Below are 20,942 nucleotides of genomic sequence, written 5' to 3'. Positions count from 1 at the left end.
GATTAAAGAACATCAGTTGTTCAACCTGTTAGTTAAATGCGTTCTGTTTAAATATACTTCTTCATTTTTTTTGCCTTTTAGAAAATGTTGTTTGTGCTGTATTTAGACCCTTCTACAACGAAATTTGTTTTACATGCACACGTATAAATTTAGACTTGTTTATATAAAGATATTTACATACAAGTCTGAATTGAAAACAACGTTCAAACCTATGATTGAGTTGGATAAATATGTCTTCATTGATTTTAGAAATCAAAACAATATTTTGAAGGCCATATAATTTATGCCGGCGTCACACATTGGCGAATAGACCGGCTTGTATCAAAAGTACGGAGATAATTGACAAAGTCGGTATACGTTGCTGGCAGGCCAGAGGAACGTTAGGCAATCGTAAGACTCGCGTTGCATTAGTTTGAAGTACGTCTAATACAAAGGTATACGTTTCGGTGAACGCTACAACTCGAGGAAATGTTTATGCAGCTTAAAATTGTTCATCCAGCTCAAGTGTGTGGCGCACGTCATACATACGCTACATGCGCGTTGAAGACGATACCGATAATTTTGAGACACGTTAAGGGCACGTTGTATACGCTTCAAGATCATTCAACTTTAACTAAAACGTATGCGGGTGTGTTTGTAACTCAAATACGTTCAAGAAACTGTTTACCTTCCTAGCGGGCTTTCCATCTACGTTAGACAAACGCCAGTCATACACCAACATACGTTTCCTAAACGCCCCAAAACGTTTTAGTACGCTTCTCGTACACCCAATACACACTAAAAGCTCGTTGAGCACACATTACAGATATGTTTGAGGGGTTGATTGCATCTAAAATTACTAGCGTATTTGCAGCGTACATAAGTTTTAATACGCCCGGCTTACGTCGGAGCTGTACACTGATGTGTGACACCGTTATTTACTCACAATTTAGGATAGAATCTTGAATTCGAAATAGTCGAAATAGGATGAGCTGATCATATAAACCCGGTGGAAAATATAGTACAATCCCAAACGAAAAAATATAAACATATATACCTAATATAGATCGACACAAAGAATTCCGTCTCACAGCCTGTGAAATTCGAAATTCATTGGAAAATGTTGATGTTAATTGTTGGTTTCCATTGACCGTCATTTATTCACCAATGATATATATAGTTTATGTATAAGTTTTTTGAACTAAAAAAACAATTTTGTATTTAACATAACTATAATCAGGAGTTGTCCTGGATTGAATATATTTATATTCGTTTCCTCTCAGCTGATTAATGGTGTATTTAAAAGTGCAGAATTGTGTGTGAATCCTCTTAACACTTTGCAGAATGCACTGCAATAACATTCTTCTTACGCGAACTTTAGATTTTAAGATATGTTAAATCGTCTTACAAAATATGGTAGCATTTAATACAACCTTGGTCATTATATAACCCACCCTCGATTTTTCATGTAAAAGTCTAACGAGTTCCAAATATTAGAAACAATTAAAAGTGTGAATTATTGCCCACTAATGATATCCCGTTTTTAGCATTCGGTAAAACATGTTGCTGAGAGATTAAGCTAAAACCATGTAATACGGTAAAGCATACTGGCATAAAGCTATGTCTTGAAATTCCCTAGAAAAATGCGACTAAAATTTCATACATGACTTTACGTTTAGACCACTTCTATATCAGTATTCGGTAAACATATAGTTGATGTGCGATGTATTTAAGAACATGTAACACCATTTGAAAACAGTACATAATGCTGACATAAAGCCTTATAACAAATTTAAGGAAACTCTGATTTGTAATTCATGTGTTAAATTCCAAGGACATTGCATGGTACAGACGGACAGGCAGGTGTGAAACAGTTTATCCAGTCATTCGAAGAGGGATATAATGACATGCAGATGAAATAAAAATCGAATTTGAAACCATGTACCTGCTACGAAAATCAGACATATCACGAAAAATTGTCATTTTTATATATTGATAATGAGGTCAACTTTACTCACTTGAAACGTGAACGTGTATAAAAAAGAACTGTCAGTTAAAAAGGCACAGATATAAGCCTCGTAATACAAATAATTGTATAAAATTCAAGATAACATATTTGCTACATGATTGTGTAACTGTTTGTGATGTCCTGTATTGTCCGTCGTTGCCGGAAGATGTTCGTTGTTGTTCTGCGGTCACCCCAAGTTTTTTAGCGGGGTTTGTGTTGCTTAGTCATTAGTATTCTATGTTGTGTCTTGCGTACTTTTGTTTGTCTGTTTGTCTTTTTCTTTGTAAGCCATGTCGTAGTCAGTATATTTTCGATCTATTATTTGACTGTCCCTCTGGTACCTGCTGCTCCTCTGTTGTGTTGTCTTTTCTATAATTTGTTTATGCGTGTCTTTGTGGTCGGTGTTCTTGCGTGTGTTTTTGTTGTATTTCTGTCACGTAGTCTTGTTGTTTTAGCGATATTTTTTTAACATTGTCATATAAGCTGGAGATAATGCTAGCCATAAAACCAGGTTCAACCAGCCTTATTCTCTTAAGGTGTCCTGTACCAAGTCAGGAATGTGGCAGTTGTTAACAAATAGTTCGCTTCTATGTATGCTGGCGTTTTATTGCTGTACTACAGTGATCATGTTGTTCATTTGTTTTCTTCTTATAGTAGTTGATGTGTTCTCTCGCATAGTATGTAACCCAGATTGTTTATCTCTGAATCGATTAATGACTCTTGTACAGAGGTATACTACTTATATGTCAGCGTATTTGACGTCGCAAAGCCGTAATATGTAAATTGATCAAAAGCTAAGAAGACTAAGAGAGACATAACGGATTATCAGGTTGTCTACATTTTGATATTGTAAACTACCAACTGTAGGTCACAATATAAAGCTTTTTGTCGATAAAGTGCAGCAAACGAGATCAAAAAGGATTTATATTGTGTCGATTTAGATTTGACGGTCGCGAATAACTTTTTATAGGCTTCCGACTGCATATGTTTAATAAATGCTTAACCCACTTTAGCTGTATTTTGCCAAACTTTGAGAATGGTTTTATCCTCAATGCTCTACTACTTCGTACTTTTATTTAGCCTTGTAAACTTTTTTTAATTCGAGCGTCGATGATGAGTCTTTTGTAGACGAATTGCAAGTGTGGCTCAAATACAATATTTCAATCCTGGTATCTATGATGAGTTTACTAAAATGACCGCTCCAAACCAATAACCTTTATAAGTCTGTGATCACAAGTTGCTGCTGCCTACGACATTTTTGATTGTACATTCTAACAAATCATGTCGTAGGAATTTTCTCTAACTTTATATATATATATCTAGATATACAAGTCTAAATTGAAAACTACGTTCAACCCTATGATTGAGTTGGGTAAGCACCGCATTTTTTATACGTGTGCATGTAAAACAAATTTCGTACTACAAGGGTCTAAATACAGCACAAACAACATTTTCCAAAAGACCAAATAAGTGAAAAAGTATATTTAAACAAAACGCATTCGACTAACAGGTCGAACAACTATGTTCTTTAACCCTGCTGACTGTCATTAGCGATTGCCAAATAAAATTAATCACAAGATGTAACAAAATGAATCTTAATATTTCGTTAATACTTAACAGAAAACAATAAACTTGTGGCCAAGATGTTATGCCACAAACATAAAGTGTCACTATTTTTTTAGTACACCAGATCCGGATTTCGACAAAATAAATGTCTCTTCAGTACTGTTGGGGATCGAAACGGTAATTGGAAGGCCATCTGGTCTACCTTCAATTTAAGATAGACTCTTTAAGAGTCAATATAAGATGAACGGATCATTTTAACCGGAGGGAAAATATGATACAAGCCCAAACGAAAAAATATAAACAAGTCTAAATTGAAAACTACGTCCAAACCTATAATTGCGTTGGATAAAAACCGCAGTTTTTATACGTGTGCATGTAAAACAAATTTCGTCGTAGGAGAGACTAAATACAGCACGAAAAACATTTTCCAAAAGACCACAAAAGTGAAAAAAGTATATTTAAACAAAACACATTTGACTAAGAGGTCGAACAAGCGATGTTCTTTAACCCTGCTGACATTCAATGTTAACATTCTATTTCTTTTTAATAGCCCAATAGCCCTTATACGTGCTTAACCCACTTTTAACTTAGAGGTTACATTGTTCACTAGCAAGTCAATAATACAAACGCAACGTTCTTGGGCTTATTATTGTTACAAATATTGGCCAAACTGACTGCATAGAACGAAACATTATTTCAAAACTTCGCTTTTATCGTTACTTTAAACAAAAAGAGTTGCATTTAAAATGTTGTTAAATCGAAGCATATGCTCCTTTTAAAGTTATGGGCTTTAAATATGCAGAACGTACCGACATGTAAAATTGGAACTTTTACTATAATATATATTTTTTTCATATTATTGTCATAATCGTCAATTGATCACGATATTTGTCGTTTCAGTTATTGGCGATCATACCGCATTATTTTTTCATAATTTGTTAGTAGCGACCATATGCATAAAAAGTTAAATCAGAAGAACTGTGACCTCCGAGAAGAATTCAAAACGGAAAGTCCATATTCAAACGACAAAACACACGAAACGAATGGACAACAACTCATCACTTATGATAAACAAAATTCATTTTGTTTAGATACGGATTCAATTAAGCTTAGTCAAAACTAATAGTAGTTTAACAGATATGTTTCCATCACTATTGGAAATATTCGAATGCCTGATGCATTCGCTAGTGAAGTAACAGCTTTTTGTCGAGCCTTAGACTTTAGTCGAAAAAGCGAGACCAAGCAATCCTACATTCCGTCGTCGTCTTCGTCGGCGGCGGAGGCGGCTTCCACAAATATTCACTCTGTGGTTAAAGTTTTTGAAATTTTAATATCTTTCTTTAACTATACTGGATTTCTACCAAACTTAGACAGAAGCTTGTTTATGATCATAAGATAGTATCCAGAAGTAAATTTTGTAAAAATAAAATTCCATTTTTTCCGTATTTTACTTTTAATATGACTTAGTTTTTTCTGAGGGGAAACATTACATTCACTCTGTGGTTTTAGAATTTTAATAACTTTCTTAAACTATCCGTGGTTTGTACCAAACTTGGACAGATGCTTGTTTATGATCATAAGATAGTATCCAGAGGCAAAATATTTAAAATAATAAATCCATTTATTCCATATTTTACCTTTAAATGGACTTAGTTTTTCTGCAGGGAAACATTACATTCACTCTGTGGTAAAAGTTTTTAAAATTTGAATAACTTTCTTAAACTATCCTGGGTTTGTACCAAACGTGGACAGAAGCTTATTTATGATCATAAGTTAGTAAATTTTGTATAAAGATAACTCCATTTTTTCTGTATTTTACTTTTAAATTGACTTAGATTTTCTTTCAGTTAACATTACATACAGTCTGCAATTAAAGTTTTCAACACATTTATAAGATTCATTAACTGTCCTAGATTTTTACCAAACTTGGACAGAACCTTCTTACAATCATAGGATGGTATTAAGAGGAATATTTTTATTGATTTTTTGCCTCATTTTTGTTGAGCCTGCGATTTACAGCAAAAGTAGGCGAGACTCTGGGTTCCGCGGAACCCTTACAATTTTTTTTAGAAGTAAATGTCAATGGAATGCAAACATGTAATTTCTTTTGTTAGGTCTGTATACTATATACCACATATACCATATGGTTGACCAGCTCATAATTTAAGCAAAGAAACAGAAGGAAATTATATTTCTTTTTTAATAAATTAATATACAAAAAAGTATTGCAACAATTTGAAACTCGGAAAAGAAACCTGCTTGTTATTTGAATATGAAAACATTCTTATTGTTGGTGCATATATAATCACTTCTTTAAGTACGTGTGTTTTCATAGATATAGGAAGATGTGGTGTGAGTGCCAATGAGACAACTCTCCATCCAAATAACAATTTAAAAATTAAACCATTATAGGTTAAAGTACGGCCTTCAACACGGAGCCTTGGCTCACACCGAACAACAAGCTATAAAGGGCCCCAAAATTACTAGTGTAAAACCATTCAAACGGGAAAACCAACGGTCTAATATATTCTATAAGCTGTATTCTCTTTTTTCCAAAAGAGGGACGAAAGATACCAAAGGAACAGTCAAACTAATAAATCAAAAACAAACTGACAACGTCATGGCTAAAAATTAAAAAAGAAAAAAACAGACGAACAATAATACACATGACACAATAACTTAATGACTTCAATTAAAAAAAGTATATGAAAAAAAATAGATATTATTTTTCCTTTAACAATTATACATACACATTCTTATGCTTGAACATCGTTAAATAAAAGAAAGAACTCATTTGGAAGATTGGTTTGACTTTCCTTTACAATTAAGGCATTATAAGGGTATTGACAGTAACAACAATAGACTTCTACTACAATAGACTTCTAGTACAATAGACTTATACTACTATAGACTTCCGTGTTGTTTTAAGTTTTATTTGGCCAACTCGTTATCAATTTGAATACAAAAGATGGACTACGATGCACTACAAAACTTGCCTCCATGCGTTGCTATAAAATTTAAAACGTTTCTAGAAAATCCAGACATGCTTTATGAACTAACAGGATTACCGAAAACAATGATTGTAAATTTGACCAGTAAAGAAGACAGGTAATTAATTATTAAATGTAAAATTCATATGTTTTCTATCATTATTTCAATTTAAGTCATATAAGAAATACTATTATGGCAACCAAAAAATTTACAACATCACCAATCGTTTTCATCTGAGTGATTTTAAACGTTGATTTTGTCTTCTTTTGACTTCGATTGAACTTTGAGTAAATAACATATTAAAGATATGCAATGCCATCCATCAATGTCAGGGTAAGTTAATATAAAAAAAAAACAAGTTGAAATGCGGACACTGGAATCGACACCTTCGTCATATAGATCTTTCTAATTTTTATGAAACTATTCAATCATGATGTCGATCTTTAAGTTTATTTAGTATCCTCAATATTAAATTTATTAACATTAACAAAATGCAAGTATGGGATTTAGAAATTTTATAAATCGGAACGATTGAAATTTATAAAATGAAATATAAGAAGTTCTAACGTAAAATAATGTTTCTTTTACTTTTGACTCAAATTAGTTTGGTATTTAGAAGTTTAAGCTTGTTTCAACTCGCCACTGAGAATTATTTATAGATAATAATATTTTTGTTGATGAGATCAGTGAAAGTAGATTCAGCTGAAGAACTCCAACTTGTAACCGAAGATCTCCTCCACAAACCACTTTTATTCTATTGTTTGGTACAACATCAAATAACTGAACAAAGTCCATTTTATACGGAAGTGAGGACATGGAGAGGTATGTTAAAGTGTTAATGTATGAATAGATAATGATAACACGTACTCTACATTTTATGCCATATAATCAGATTCATAAAATATAGTTTCTGAGAAGAGGGTTCATTAGAAACTTTCAAAACTATTGAAATAATAATGACTTAAATTTATTGAAATTTATCAAGGACACTTCATTTCATCTATATCCCTTATCCATACAATAGGAGTACCAGCTCAGGTATATGAAGGTCTGGATTTTGTTTTTTTCTGTCTGTTTTTCTGTTAACATTTAAGTTATACCCCTTTTTCTCTAATCTTCCAATAATTTATACCCTTTTTCTCTTATCTTCATTTTTTTGGCCCGTTATTCTCTACTCTTCATTTTTAAGGACATTATTCTTTAATCATTTAATAAAATTGAGAATGGAAATGGGGAGTGTGTCAAAGAGACAACAACCCGACCAAATAAAAAAACAACAACAGAAGGTCACCAACAGGTCTTAAATGTAGCGAGAAATTCCCGCACCCGGAGGCGTCCTTCAACTGGCCCCTAAACACATATACACTAGTTCAGTAATAATGAACGCCATACTAATTTCCAAATTGTACACAATAAATTATAATTAAAATAATACAAGACTAACAAAGGCCAGAGGCTCCTGACTTGGGACAGGCGCAAACCCCATCCAAACCCTCGTATTTGGCAGTTGTTTTCATTTGGTCTGATGATTGAACGCGATTGATTTTGTCAGCTTTATCGACTTCCCCTTTTTGTATTTTCTTAGGTATTGTTTACTAATGAAGTCAATAGTACGAGTTGTGTGAGGGATACATCCATTATGGCATTATTAAGGACGTATAATAGTGACGTTATGTTCACATTGACTTATTGAGTTAAGTTCACCCATAATAAACTCTATGATGTGAAACCATTTGGAGAAAATGTAGTGAATTAATTCAAGAGCATTTTAAACTTTTTTAATATTTTGGTTAGGATGGATGCGGAAATAATTTTTAGTTATATATATCTATAAGTTCGTCTTACGATGTTATGTTTTTCCCTGTCCGCGGTTCGAACTCATGCAACTGAAATATCGAGACACCAAATAGCCTTGCCAGGTTTCATCGAGCATCGTAACACAGTACATGATTTATAATGCATGCATTTCAGCCTTGCTTCACAATCGCTCCTGGTCCGATGGAAAAATCTGTCGTAGAATTGTCACTTGGTTCAGACAAACTTAAAATTTAGAATGGAAATGGGGAATGTGTCAATGCGACAACGTCAATGAAAAATCATACCCTGTTCTAACTACAAGACATTTAAAAACATACCCTGTTCTAAACAAAAATATTGAAAAACATACCCCTGTTCTATACATGCTCAAAAATATATACCCTGTTTTAGACCTTATAAAATAGATGCAGTTCTAGACCTGGGGTCTAGACTTTAACTTAAACAGTTAAATAAGCGATCCTGTTCTAGACAAAGATTTTGTTTAAAAAAAAACCTGTTCTCACCAGCCGATCATGACAAGCGACCCTGTTCTAACCAACAGGACATAAACAAGGTACCTTGTTTTAACCAGCTAGGCATAAAAAGCGACCCTGTTTTGTGGCACACTCATACCACTAAAAATATAGGAAGATTTTTTTATGATTCGTTCATTCATTTACGTCTCTATCAAAATTCAAGAGTCTATTCTTGATTGTGGTAAGTAATATGGCCTTCCAAATGCAGTTTCGATGCCTACATAACTGAAGAGACATTAATTATCGAATTAAGATATGGTGTACAAATGTTTGCACCCCACGTTTGCAGTATACTTTTCCGTAAGTTTATTTTGTTTTGTGTTGTAATAAATCAATTATAAGATCCATTTTGTTACATCTGGTTATCCATATTTGGTAATCGCCAATGGCAGTCAGCAGGGGTTTGGAACATCAGTTCTTCAAACTGCTAGTCAAATAGTTTTGTTAAAATATACGTTTTCATTTTGTTTTTTTTTAATTTGTGTGCGCTGTATTTACACTCATTTATAAAAAAAAGTGTCAAAGTACATTTTAACAAAACTCATTTGATCTAAATGTAAAATTAATAAAATTAAGAATGGAAATGGGGAATGTGTCAAAGAGACAACAACTCGGCCGACCAAATAAAAAAACAACAGCAGATAGTGTGTATGCCTGGAAATTCAGTAACTAATTACAGGGATACTCGGGCTAACGCTGTAATCCGAGTAAATTGTTAAAGCAGCAGATATATAATAAAAGATATTTACTTTGAAAAAAAAAAAAAAAAAGATAAAAAAAAAGAAAAAAAAGATAGTGTGTATGTGTGTATGTGTGTTTCAGTAACAGTTTTTATGGGGGGGGGGGGGGGGAATTTGGACCACATCCTCGAGATCTTAAACCATGTATTTCAAACAGAGGTAATATGTTTACAACAATGTTCTTTAAACTATATATATACAACGGCGACAGTTCCACATTTTTTTCTCTCAAGTTTAGTATGATTTATACGAATTATTTATACAACTAAAAAATACCCAGTTTTATAAAACAGCAACTATAATTCCTATCTAATAAAAAATGAAAATGTAAAGAAACGAAGCATTCAACAAGAAATCATTGTCCATATGACATTTATATTTGAATTATCTAAAAATATCAGTTTATACAAGTAGCATTTAAAATTTGACAATTGAGCAAATATCAGTTAAACAGTAATCCTTTTTGGCATTTTACAGCGTTGTATGCCGTTCTCATAAATCCTTGGCATCCAGCAATTCAAGAATTTTTACAGCGATTATTGACTGAAGCAAGTGAGCATGTGAATGCTGGAGAAAAATTCTGTCTTAAGGTAAACTGTCAACCAGAGGCTCGCGGAAGCCTGTATCACTCTCCTGCAAAAAACTGTGTTTTCAAAGCTCAAAAGTATTAACTGCAGAGAAATAAAATTTTCTGAGAGTGAAAATATACTCTCCAGGAAGTAATTGTTGTATTACTTTTTTTTTAAATTGAATACAAACAACAAAAGACAAAATTCCTGGATTTACAATCACGAGGTAGATGCAAGCATCGGTGACAATTAGAACCAGCATTTATTTCCAACCTTTGTGTTGACATGAAATATCATTGATTTTATAATTTTTGTACTATGATGATAAAATCCTTCAAAACAATTCTCCGAAAAAAACAATCCTCAACAGACTCAACATTGGCGCTCAAAAATCAAAATAAATAAAAGACTATATCAAATACTAGGAAAATTTACATCAAGATTGATTAACTTCTCAAAGTTCAACTACAGAAAAAGTCAAAAACTGTTAAAAGTGTTTTTTTTCATATATATGAATGTAATATATTTGATTAAGTATTTTCTTGATTTTGATTTTTTTTCTGAAAATATGCCCAGAAAACTGTTAACATCATTTTATCGCAAATACTACAACACTGTTATACATTGTATATATTCTACGTTTTGACAGATCAAATTCGGAAAATGTGTTAAAGACTGGTTTAGAAAAAATGTAGATGATGGAAGTGATTGTAATGAAAAGAAAACGACACTGAGTGGTATGGGACTACGTATTTACAACTATTCTACACCTCTGAAAGTCTGCAGTAATCCGTGGATGATTGTTTTTTGTTTTCCATGCTGGTTCTTGTTTGGAGGACCTTGTTACTTGGTAAGTTATTATCGTAGATTGTTTTCAAATGACCGCGCTAAACGAAAATAGATAAAGCTTATTTCCAACCAAAAAAAGATATTAAAATTGAGAACGGAAATGTGAAATGTGTAAAACAAAACGACAAAAGAGCAAAAAACGCAACTATTGGGTCTTCAAAATCCACCATCCGGAGGCGGGCTTCATCTGGCCATTAAACAAAAATATGTACTATTTCAGTGAAAATATAAGTTAGACTAAACTCACACACATATAAATTAACTAAAATTTGAAAATCATACAAGACTAATAAAGGCCAAATGCTCCTGACTCAGAACAATCTTTTGGGTTAAACATGTTTTTTGATATCACAATCCACCCCTTTACCTCTAGACAAAGTAGAATAAACAAACACACAGCAATAAAGCCAATAAGAAGTCCGAGTCCGATGTCAGAATAAGTAACTAAAAAAAAACTAAGCAAAATGACAGATACATAAATTATCAAAGGACTATTAGCAGTTACTGAAAGACCTCAAGTAAACTGATTGAAAGATTATGTCATTATCATATAAAAATAAAGTACAATCTCTCCCGTTTGGGTTTTAGTATCGTACCATCATAAAATATATGAGAAGAACATAACCCGTTATATGCCAACAACTGTTTGTAAAAAAAATGTGTTTATGTAGCCTCGGTCACACTTTACAGGATAGCTCGAACGAACGCCTAACGGATAATTTTTTTCAATCCGTTCATGTTCGTTAAACGTCCGCTCTTATCCGTTAAACGTCCTTCCATAGCCATTGCATGTCCGTTAAGCGTACGTTTTATTCGTCGACGTCCGTTCTGTCCGGTGGAAAATTTTGAGCATGTTCAAAACTTTGAACGGACGTCCAATGGATAAAATGTCCGTTGAACATCCGTTAGGCGTCCGTTTTGTACGATACTCGTCCGTTTGGTGTCCGTTTTGTATCCTTTACGTGTCCGTTATACATCCGCTGGAGGTCTGAAAGATAATTTCAACAACGGACTTAGACCGGACGGTTAAACAGGGATGTTGAACGGATGAGAAACGGACCTCTACCGGACATAAAACGGATAAAACGGATGGTGAACGGATCTGAAACGGATAAATGCCAATTGAAATTTTCGCGTCAGAAATGCAAATTATTGGTATGTCAGATTTCTTAAGGTTTATGAATTCTTATCATTCATAATCGATCTTAGAGTATGGGCACGTCTTCACAATAAAGCAGTTTCCTTTGGCGGAATTTTGAGGAACAAACCAAAACCAGTTACATAGAAACATTTCTTGTATATCTGGGCGTTATGTATTCGGGTTTAGTTTTCTGTAATTAGTTTTTACTTCAGTTTCATTATGTATATCTCTTTCATATTCATTTGTTAAAATTTACTGTTTGCAATAGTGTGAATTGTTTTATATAATATGAATGTTCTTATCCTGGGCATACAAACAATGCCGTATTTGGCAAAACCTTTTCAACTTTTGATCTTCAGTGCTGTACAATTTTGTATTTTTTTCGTCACTGGTGAGTCTCGTGTGGACTAGACGCGTTTTTGGCGTATTGAATTTTAAACCTGATGCTTTTTGTTATCTATTAATCATGCTTTTCTTTGTCTAATATGTTCTGCTTTTTATTTGTATTGTAGTCCTGTAATTTTTTTGTTTTCATTTCAATGTTATATTTAACTGTGCCATTAAAGTGCGAGGTTTGGCATGCCTTAAAACCAGGTTTAACCCACCACTTTTATTCCCCTTTAAAAGTGTCCTGTACCAAGTCAGGAAGATGGCCATTGTTATAATATTGTTCGTTTCTGTTTTCTCTTATTTTTGAGATAAGACGTGGCACGGTACTTGTCTATCCCATATTCATGTATTTGGTTTTGATGTTATATTTGTTATTCTCGTGGTGTATTGTCTGTTGCTTGGTCCGTTTCTGTGTGCTGTTGCGTGTCGGTGTTGTGTCGTTGTTCTCCTCTTATATTTAATGCGTTTCCCTCAGTTTTGGTTTGTTGCCCCGATTTTGTTTTTTGTCCATGGATTTATGAGTTTTGAACAGCGGTATACTACTGTTGCCTTTATTTGAATATTTATGCGATTTACATGTATCATTATTGTCGCCTTTGATTTTTCCATATATCTTGTTCATCCGTTTTATCCGGTACGATTCCGTTAAGTGTCCGTTTCTCAAAATCAGTTCTGTCCGGTACGTGTCCGTTTCTCGCATGTTGCATATCCGGTGTGTGTCCGTTATGCATGCGTTACACGTTCGTTTTTTCGGTCAGTACATCAACGGCCTCCCAACGGATAACAATTTTGTCAACGGACAACTTTAATATTCATCAGTTTGGCGTCCGTTCGAGTTATCCGGTAAGGTGTGACCGAGGCTTTTACGATGCAAAACCACTATCTATAAATGAATCAGTATGAATTTCTAAATATGCCATAACTGTTGGAAAAGTCTGTTTAAAGGTTCGTTAAGCTTTTTATGTGAATAATGCAATTGTGCTTCGTTAGGAATATTACCATAAAATATTGGATGTGAAAAACCTAAACGTATAAGATGTCTGAACGTTGATTTAGATTTAGATTTACGAATGGTGTCCTTGTAAGTTGTATAGAAGATATAATTTAGTAAACGTTTTTATGAGATGGCATAATTACACTATCCATTATCAACATACTTTGATTTGAAGATCAATTTATCTCTAATATATATGGTTGAAAGCCTTGTTTAAAACAGGTTTGAAACGAGTTATAGTTAGCAATGGTACCAGGATTATAATTTAATACGCCAGACCCGCGTTTCGTCTACATACGACTCAGCAGTGACGCTCAAATCAAAATATTTATATAACCAAATTAGTACATATTTGAAGAGCATTGTGGACTCAATATTCCGAAAAGGTGTGCCTAATACGGTTTATGTAATTTGTGCCTGGGATGGAAAAAAAATTCTTCGTTTCCGAAAAATCAACGTTTTGTAAACAGGGAATTTATAAAAATGATCATATAATTACTATTCATGTCAACAACGAAGTGCTGAATACTGGGCTGGTGATACCGTCGGGGACGAAACAGTGGCGAAGCAGTGGCATCGACACAGTGATGTTAATATCAAAGTATTGTTAGTGACATATATAACATGTCATTTTGAAAATGAACCTAGAAGATCCTAGAACATATAGAATTCTTATCTTTAAAATATGTATTAAATATCATCTTTCTAAATGAAATATAATTCTGAAGACACACTTTATCATTAATAATCATAATGTTGAAATGGTGAGAGGTAGATAAAAAAAGGATTTCATGTATAAGATTTAGTTTGTAATCTATGTAATAAAAATAATATACAGGAAACCCACTTCAATAGGAAAACGACAGTGTATCTTTGTTTTTCAATATTTTTTAACCTTACAACAATAAATTTTCGAAATTTTGATATTCATTCAACATTTATTTGGCTAATATCAAGTTTAGGTAGTCACATATTAAATCAAGTATATTTATTTGGTATTGTAATCAATTTTAATAGAAAGCAAATGTTCGAAACTAAGTTCAGTTTTTATAAATTTTACTTATAAGAAAACACAATAAACATATGTCCATGTACATGCATGATGATTTTATTTATCTTTGTGAAATTTTGGATAAAGGTATATTTATATGGCAGTCTCGGACAAACCATAATAAATTATGAAGCATTCTAAGGGTTAATTTTTGTACTTAAATATAAATGTCTTTATCAATGACAAAAATGATATTGACATAGTCCATGTGTTGTCACGATATACCAATTGTATGAGCAACAAAAGTTTGCTTTCACATATTTGAAGATTTGACACTGTTGTGTTGATATTTAGTGTAATTATAAAAAATAATATGTGTTTTCAGTCTTGTATCACCTTCACTAGTGATCCAATGGATAGATCACTTGTAGAGTTGTTACTTGTTTAGGCGTAATATGAATAATTATTTCTGTGACTGTATCATACGATCCTTTACGGTAGATATTTAGCTAATTTGCAATCAATTCCATTATCATGTATTTATATACCCCAAAACAACTCTACAATTAGTGAATGGAATACACAGCTGAAAACATATTATCGTTGTAATAAAATTGAGAATAGAAATGGGGAATGTGTAAAAGAGACAATAGTTATCAAAGGTACCAGGCAGACTTGGGGTCAATTACATTGGAATGTAATTAATTAAATTACACATTACATTGCAAAAATGATCAATTACATCAATTACACATTACACTGTTTTTGAAATGTTATTAATTAAATTACAATTACTTTACTAAAGTAATTAATTAAATTACACATTACATTTCATCTTAATATTTTTTAACAATATTATATATACAAATATATATAACGCATGTGTAAGCTGTTCATGTAAGCATTTGATGACCATTTGTAATTTTAATGGTTTTTTTTCATTTAGTCTACAACCCCCTGGTCTGAACACTTTGACAGCAATTCTAAATAGTCTTTCGACAGTAGATAATGCATGTAATGTGGCAGATATTGCTTTATCAGAACATGGAAGTAATATACTTCCATAATAAAAAAAAAATTGAAAGGAGAGGGAATTTGTTCCTATTAACTTGCCAATACATTAAGGGGTATTTTGACTTCTCAGAAATGAAGTCATTTAAATTAAACATAATATAAATAAGAAATTTTAAAATTAAATAAATCAAATTTTACTATTTTTTAGTATGAAAATATTAAAAAGTATGCTTGTTATAATTTGAAAATATTTTTAGTACAAACAATGTAAATATGTCTAAATTTTAGCAATATTTTGCTAATTAGATAAAATACATGTAATAGTGGCATTGTCCCTGAGCATTTTAATCTGATTAATTGCTGTTTGTTTTTACAGCAGTTTATTTTTATTTCTATAATCCTTTTTGTGTCTATTAATTTGACAAAATGATTGTGTACAGTGATTTTAAATGAACTGTCTAAGAAAGATTTTTCACACATTTTGTTTTGTTTTTGTTTATATTAACAAGGTGATTAGTTACTTATCAATCTATTTAGTTAAAGATCTTTCTTAAAAACTGAACAACACTTTTATAAGATTCTCACATTTTATTTTAGATAATAAGGCTATATATTCAGAAAAAAAATCTGTAGGTCAAATAAAAACTTCAGAATAAGTTACAGACTTCATATATTTAAAAAGTATGTGATATCAAGATTTGAAATTTTACAATTTATATTATTTAAATTAAATCTGTATTAGTAACACCATAAAAGTACATGTAATTGAAATGTAATTCAAAAGTAATTGAGCATTACCTGCTTTTTTCATTGTAATTAATTAAATTACCATTACATGTAATTGAAAAAATGCTCAATTACACATTATACATTCAATTACATGGAAAATTGTAATGCATGACACTTAATTACCATTACATTTTCAATTACCCCATCCCTGGTACCAGGATTATAATTTAGTAAGCCAGACGCGTTTCGTTTACATAAGACTCATCAGTGAAGCTCATATCAAAATATTTATATAGCTAAACAATTACAAAGTTTAAGAGCATTAGGAATCCAAAATTCCAAAACGTTGTGCCAAATACGGCTAAGGAAATCTATGACTGGGTTAAGAAAATCCTTAGTTATTTCGAAAAATTTCAAATTTTGTTAACAGGAAATTTATCAAAAAATGACCACGTTATTGATATTCATGTCAACACCGAACACTACTGGGCTGGTGATACCCTCGGGGACGAAACGTCCACCAGTAGTGGCATCGACCCAGTGGTGTAAATAGATATCAAAGGTACCTGGATTATAATTTAGTAAGCCAGACGCGCGTTTCGTCTACATAAGACTCATCAGTGACGCTCATATCAAAATATTTATAAAGCCAAACAATTACAAAGTTGAAGAGCATTGAGGATCCAAATTCCAAAACGTTGTGCCAAATACGGCTTAGGAAGTCTATGCCTGGAATAAGAATATCTTAGGGTTTTCGAAACATCCACCAGCAGTGGCATCGACCCAGTGGTGTAAATAGTTAAAGGTACCAGGATTTTAATTTAGTACGCCAGACGCACGTTTCGTCTTCATAAGACTCATCAGTGACGCTCATAACAATCCGAATAATGAGCAGATAACAGCCACAGGCCACGAATATGTCTTCAACACGGCAAGAATATTCCTCACACGGAAGCGGGCTTCAGCTGACCCCAAACAAGTACTGTACTAGTTCAGTGAAAATAGAGGTCATAATAAACTCCCAATTATATAAATGTAATAATTTAAAAAAAAAAACACAATTCTCTTGTAACAACCTTCATTCTGTATTAATAATAGTCTCATGTACGTCACCCCATGATAATGTATGCCTTTGAAAAACCTTTACTGTGAAAATATAAAGAATACAAAACTCATAATTAAAGTGCAAATCTACACGACAACGCCGCAGCTATGTTTATTATATATGTTACACATGAACATTCATAAACGCATATATATATATATATATATATATATTATACACAACTATATACTTCACATAATATAATACCAAAAAGAAAAAGAACCCTTCAGTCCTATCAATCCTATATATCTTTTAAATAATTAAAAAAAGGGGGGACTTCTTGAATAAATTAAAATTTACCAAGTATTTAGAAGAGGACCGATCGCTTAGGCGCTGTCGTGCTGAATGACCGAAACACCCGTTTCGGCGGAAAACTGACCACATGATTGGTACGACACCTACATACATCATGAAAAGACAAGAGAAAATAATTTCACTCTAATTCACTACGGTAAAGGCCAGAGACAAGGGACAGGCGTCATGGTGTCATGGTATACAGTATATCAATCACTCATCCCCGACTACAAAAAACTAAAAAAAGACATAACGTACAGATATTACAGTTCCCGCAGTTACTGAAAGCTAGTTAAAAGTCATTACCAACAAATATCTTAAGACTTACATAATAATTATCAGTTTACATCCATCAGCAATGAATTTAGTGTATAAACGTCATTAACAGTCAGAGAGAAACATGACATTGTGCAATGCAAAACTATAGGTTTTCACAGATTGTAGTTCTGTGAAAGTGCATATGTGTAATATTAAGTGTAGTGTTAATTGATTGATTTCAATAACAAACATATGTACCAATTAAAACAACACACAAAGATTAGATTATAGTGTTGAGTAGTTAACAATTTAGAATAATTAGATACGATAAAATGTGGTATGAGTGCCAATAAAAAAAATATGAGAAACAAGATACATTTCTAAACCACAGCACCAAACGACAACCTTTGAACATCATATTCCTGACTAAGGACAGGTGCAAACGTATTTAGTAACTACATTTTATGACTCGACTAACAATATCGACGTTAAAAGGATTTGTTATTCCGTTTGAAATAAAATTTTTCTACATGAATAACCAAATTTGCAAACCAAATAATTTTATCATTATAAAAATTAGTGTAAAGTGATTTGTGGGGGGAAACATAGCATATATAATCTTAATTTGTTATCAACCCGAAAGAACAGGCAACATAGCATAAAGAAGAACTCGAAAGAATATGTTATATCTTATAAGTTGATGTACATCGTTTGCTTTATACTTTTTGGCATTGATCGTACCTGAAGAAAGTAAAACCTTGTTTCGTTCTAACAAATAATATTTTACGAATATTTTTTTTCAGTATTCCAATTGATTGTTGTCCGTATCCCAGTTATCCTTTAAAATTGATTGGTATATTCTAATTTGATTTATGAAATTTGAACATCGCTAAACTACTGTGGTTTCTAATTGGTTCAAACTTAAATTGTAATTTTTTAATTATTTTTGTAGGCATACATATATAGTTTGATAGGTACAGGAGATAACATTTGTTGTTGGGATAAATGACTTTGTCATTGCCATTTATAGATATGTGTGTAGGGGAAAGGGGAAAATCAGTTAAATTGAGGCAAATTAGATATTGTTCATATTTTTACAGGTGCAACGAAAAGTAAGATTTTATGATAGAAGAGAAAAATTAAGTGGTATATCTGTATCATTCTTAACAGAAGAGGCAGAGAAAATATGCACAATGACATCTCGTCGACGAAGAATAAACACAAGAGCCGTTGCACCAATCAATGACTAGCATTATTAAGTGGGTTGTCAAGTTTTGTAAAAAAATATTATAATTGTGTTATTGTATCATCTGAACGTACACTTTTGCTAAAATCTATCAAAGAGATGTTATAGTTACAAAACACGAACAGAAGTTTTCAGAGGAGATTTATTTCTACTTTATTATAATTGGATTTCCTTTTTTATTTTTTTATATATTGAATTCTGTAGCACCAGTGTGATATTAGTGTTTCATTTATAATTTATTGGGTAATCATATTGTTTAAGCTTCAGGGGTATTTCTTTTGCTTTATTACGGGTCGGAATTTGTATTCAATTATAAGTTTTACATTTGTTTAGTATGTATAGATTTGCTCGCTTTATTTCTTAGTTCCATACATATGAATTTATGAGAATAAAAATAAAAAACGCATAAACCCCCATACTAAAATTTTCGACAAAAGAGACGAATTTTCATTCCCTGTTGTTCAAAAATAAAGCTTTCGGTGACCGGGTGTTTCCTGTCTTCGTCAGTTTTAATCTAGCGTCGTAACATAGCAGCACATGATATATAAGGCATAAAGATTGAATGTTACAGATCAGCTTAATTATCTATTGTACATGATCCTACAAGTTATTGTAACTTAAAGATGCAGTCACAGCTTTGTTTTTGAAGCATAGGTGGTCTAGCGAGTCGCATATTGCAAAACGAGAAGGTGCCAAGATATCTCAGTATCATGAGTTCGAATTCATCGAAAAAAAAAAATGCAAAAGCAAATTTACAGATCTAACATTATCGGGCTGATGCGAACTATATATGCAGAATGTATTGTTATCCTTGTATCATCTTCACTGCTGCTGATCCGATGGATAAAATCTGTTATAGAGTCGTAACTGGTTCAGACGTACGTATGTTTATATACATATATAATCGGCTTCATTTGAATGTAAAGAATCTATGCAATAACTTCGGAACACATATATAGGACTGCTATAGTGTGAAATTCTCAAGCAGTTTTCTTCACTTTATATACACAGCAATATATACAATCTATTTTAATATTGATATACTAGTAGCATACAAACACATGTATAGCTAAGGAAGCTTATTAAAAAATATCTCATGATAGACAATTCAAGTCAAACTTAAAATTACTAAAGTTTGACTAAAAAAGAAAACCACTAACAGATACAATAGTGTAGAATGCATATTTGATACAAATAAAGATATACCTGGCATGATCAACGTTTTATCCTATCAATATAAAAAAGAAGATGTGGTATGATTGCCAATGAGACAACTTTTCACATAAGACCAAAATGACTCAAACATTAACAATTATAGGTCACTGTACGGCCTTCAACAATGAGCAAAGCTCATACCGCATAGTCAGCTATGAAAGGCACCGATAAGACGATGTAAAACAATTCAAACGAGAAAACAAACAGCCTTATTTATGTAAAAAAATATGAACGAAAAACAAATATGTAACACATATACAAACGACAACCACTGAATTACAGGCTCCTGACTTACATAAATAATGTGTCGGTGTTAAACATGTTAGCGGGATCCCAACCCTCCCCTAACTTGAGACAGTGGTATAACAGTACAACATGAGAACGAACTATGAAAATCAGTTAAAAGGCTTAACTTATCAGATTGACAAAAATACAAGTGGGAGTGGCCGGGTACTACAGACATAAATTACACAACATTTCATTGCAATTAGAAAAGTAACCATCGCTGCAAACAAACTCATCATAGATAC

The 20,942-nt window shown here is 32.4% G+C and overlaps 1 protein-coding gene across 1 annotated transcript; it reads left to right on the top strand.

Moving 5' to 3' along the window:
- The first annotated feature begins 6,487 nt into the window (after positions 1-6,487).
- LOC134709693 (uncharacterized) lies at positions 6,488-19,606 on the top strand. Its single transcript, XM_063569843.1, has 5 exons — positions 6,488-6,661; positions 7,227-7,366; positions 10,095-10,207; positions 10,836-11,036; positions 19,052-19,606. Exons 1-5 carry the CDS (start codon positions 6,522-6,524, stop codon positions 19,199-19,201), a joined length of 744 nt encoding a protein of 247 aa, XP_063425913.1. The 5' UTR covers positions 6,488-6,521; the 3' UTR covers positions 19,202-19,606.
- Positions 19,607-20,942: the final 1,336 nt, after the last annotated feature.

Source organism: Mytilus trossulus, chromosome 3 (assembly GCF_036588685.1).
Source record: "Mytilus trossulus isolate FHL-02 chromosome 3, PNRI_Mtr1.1.1.hap1, whole genome shotgun sequence".
Taxonomy (NCBI): Eukaryota; Metazoa; Mollusca; class Bivalvia; order Mytilida; family Mytilidae; genus Mytilus; species Mytilus trossulus.
Note: the sequence above shows the minus strand (reverse complement) of the source record. Positions and strands in the feature narration are given on the sequence as shown.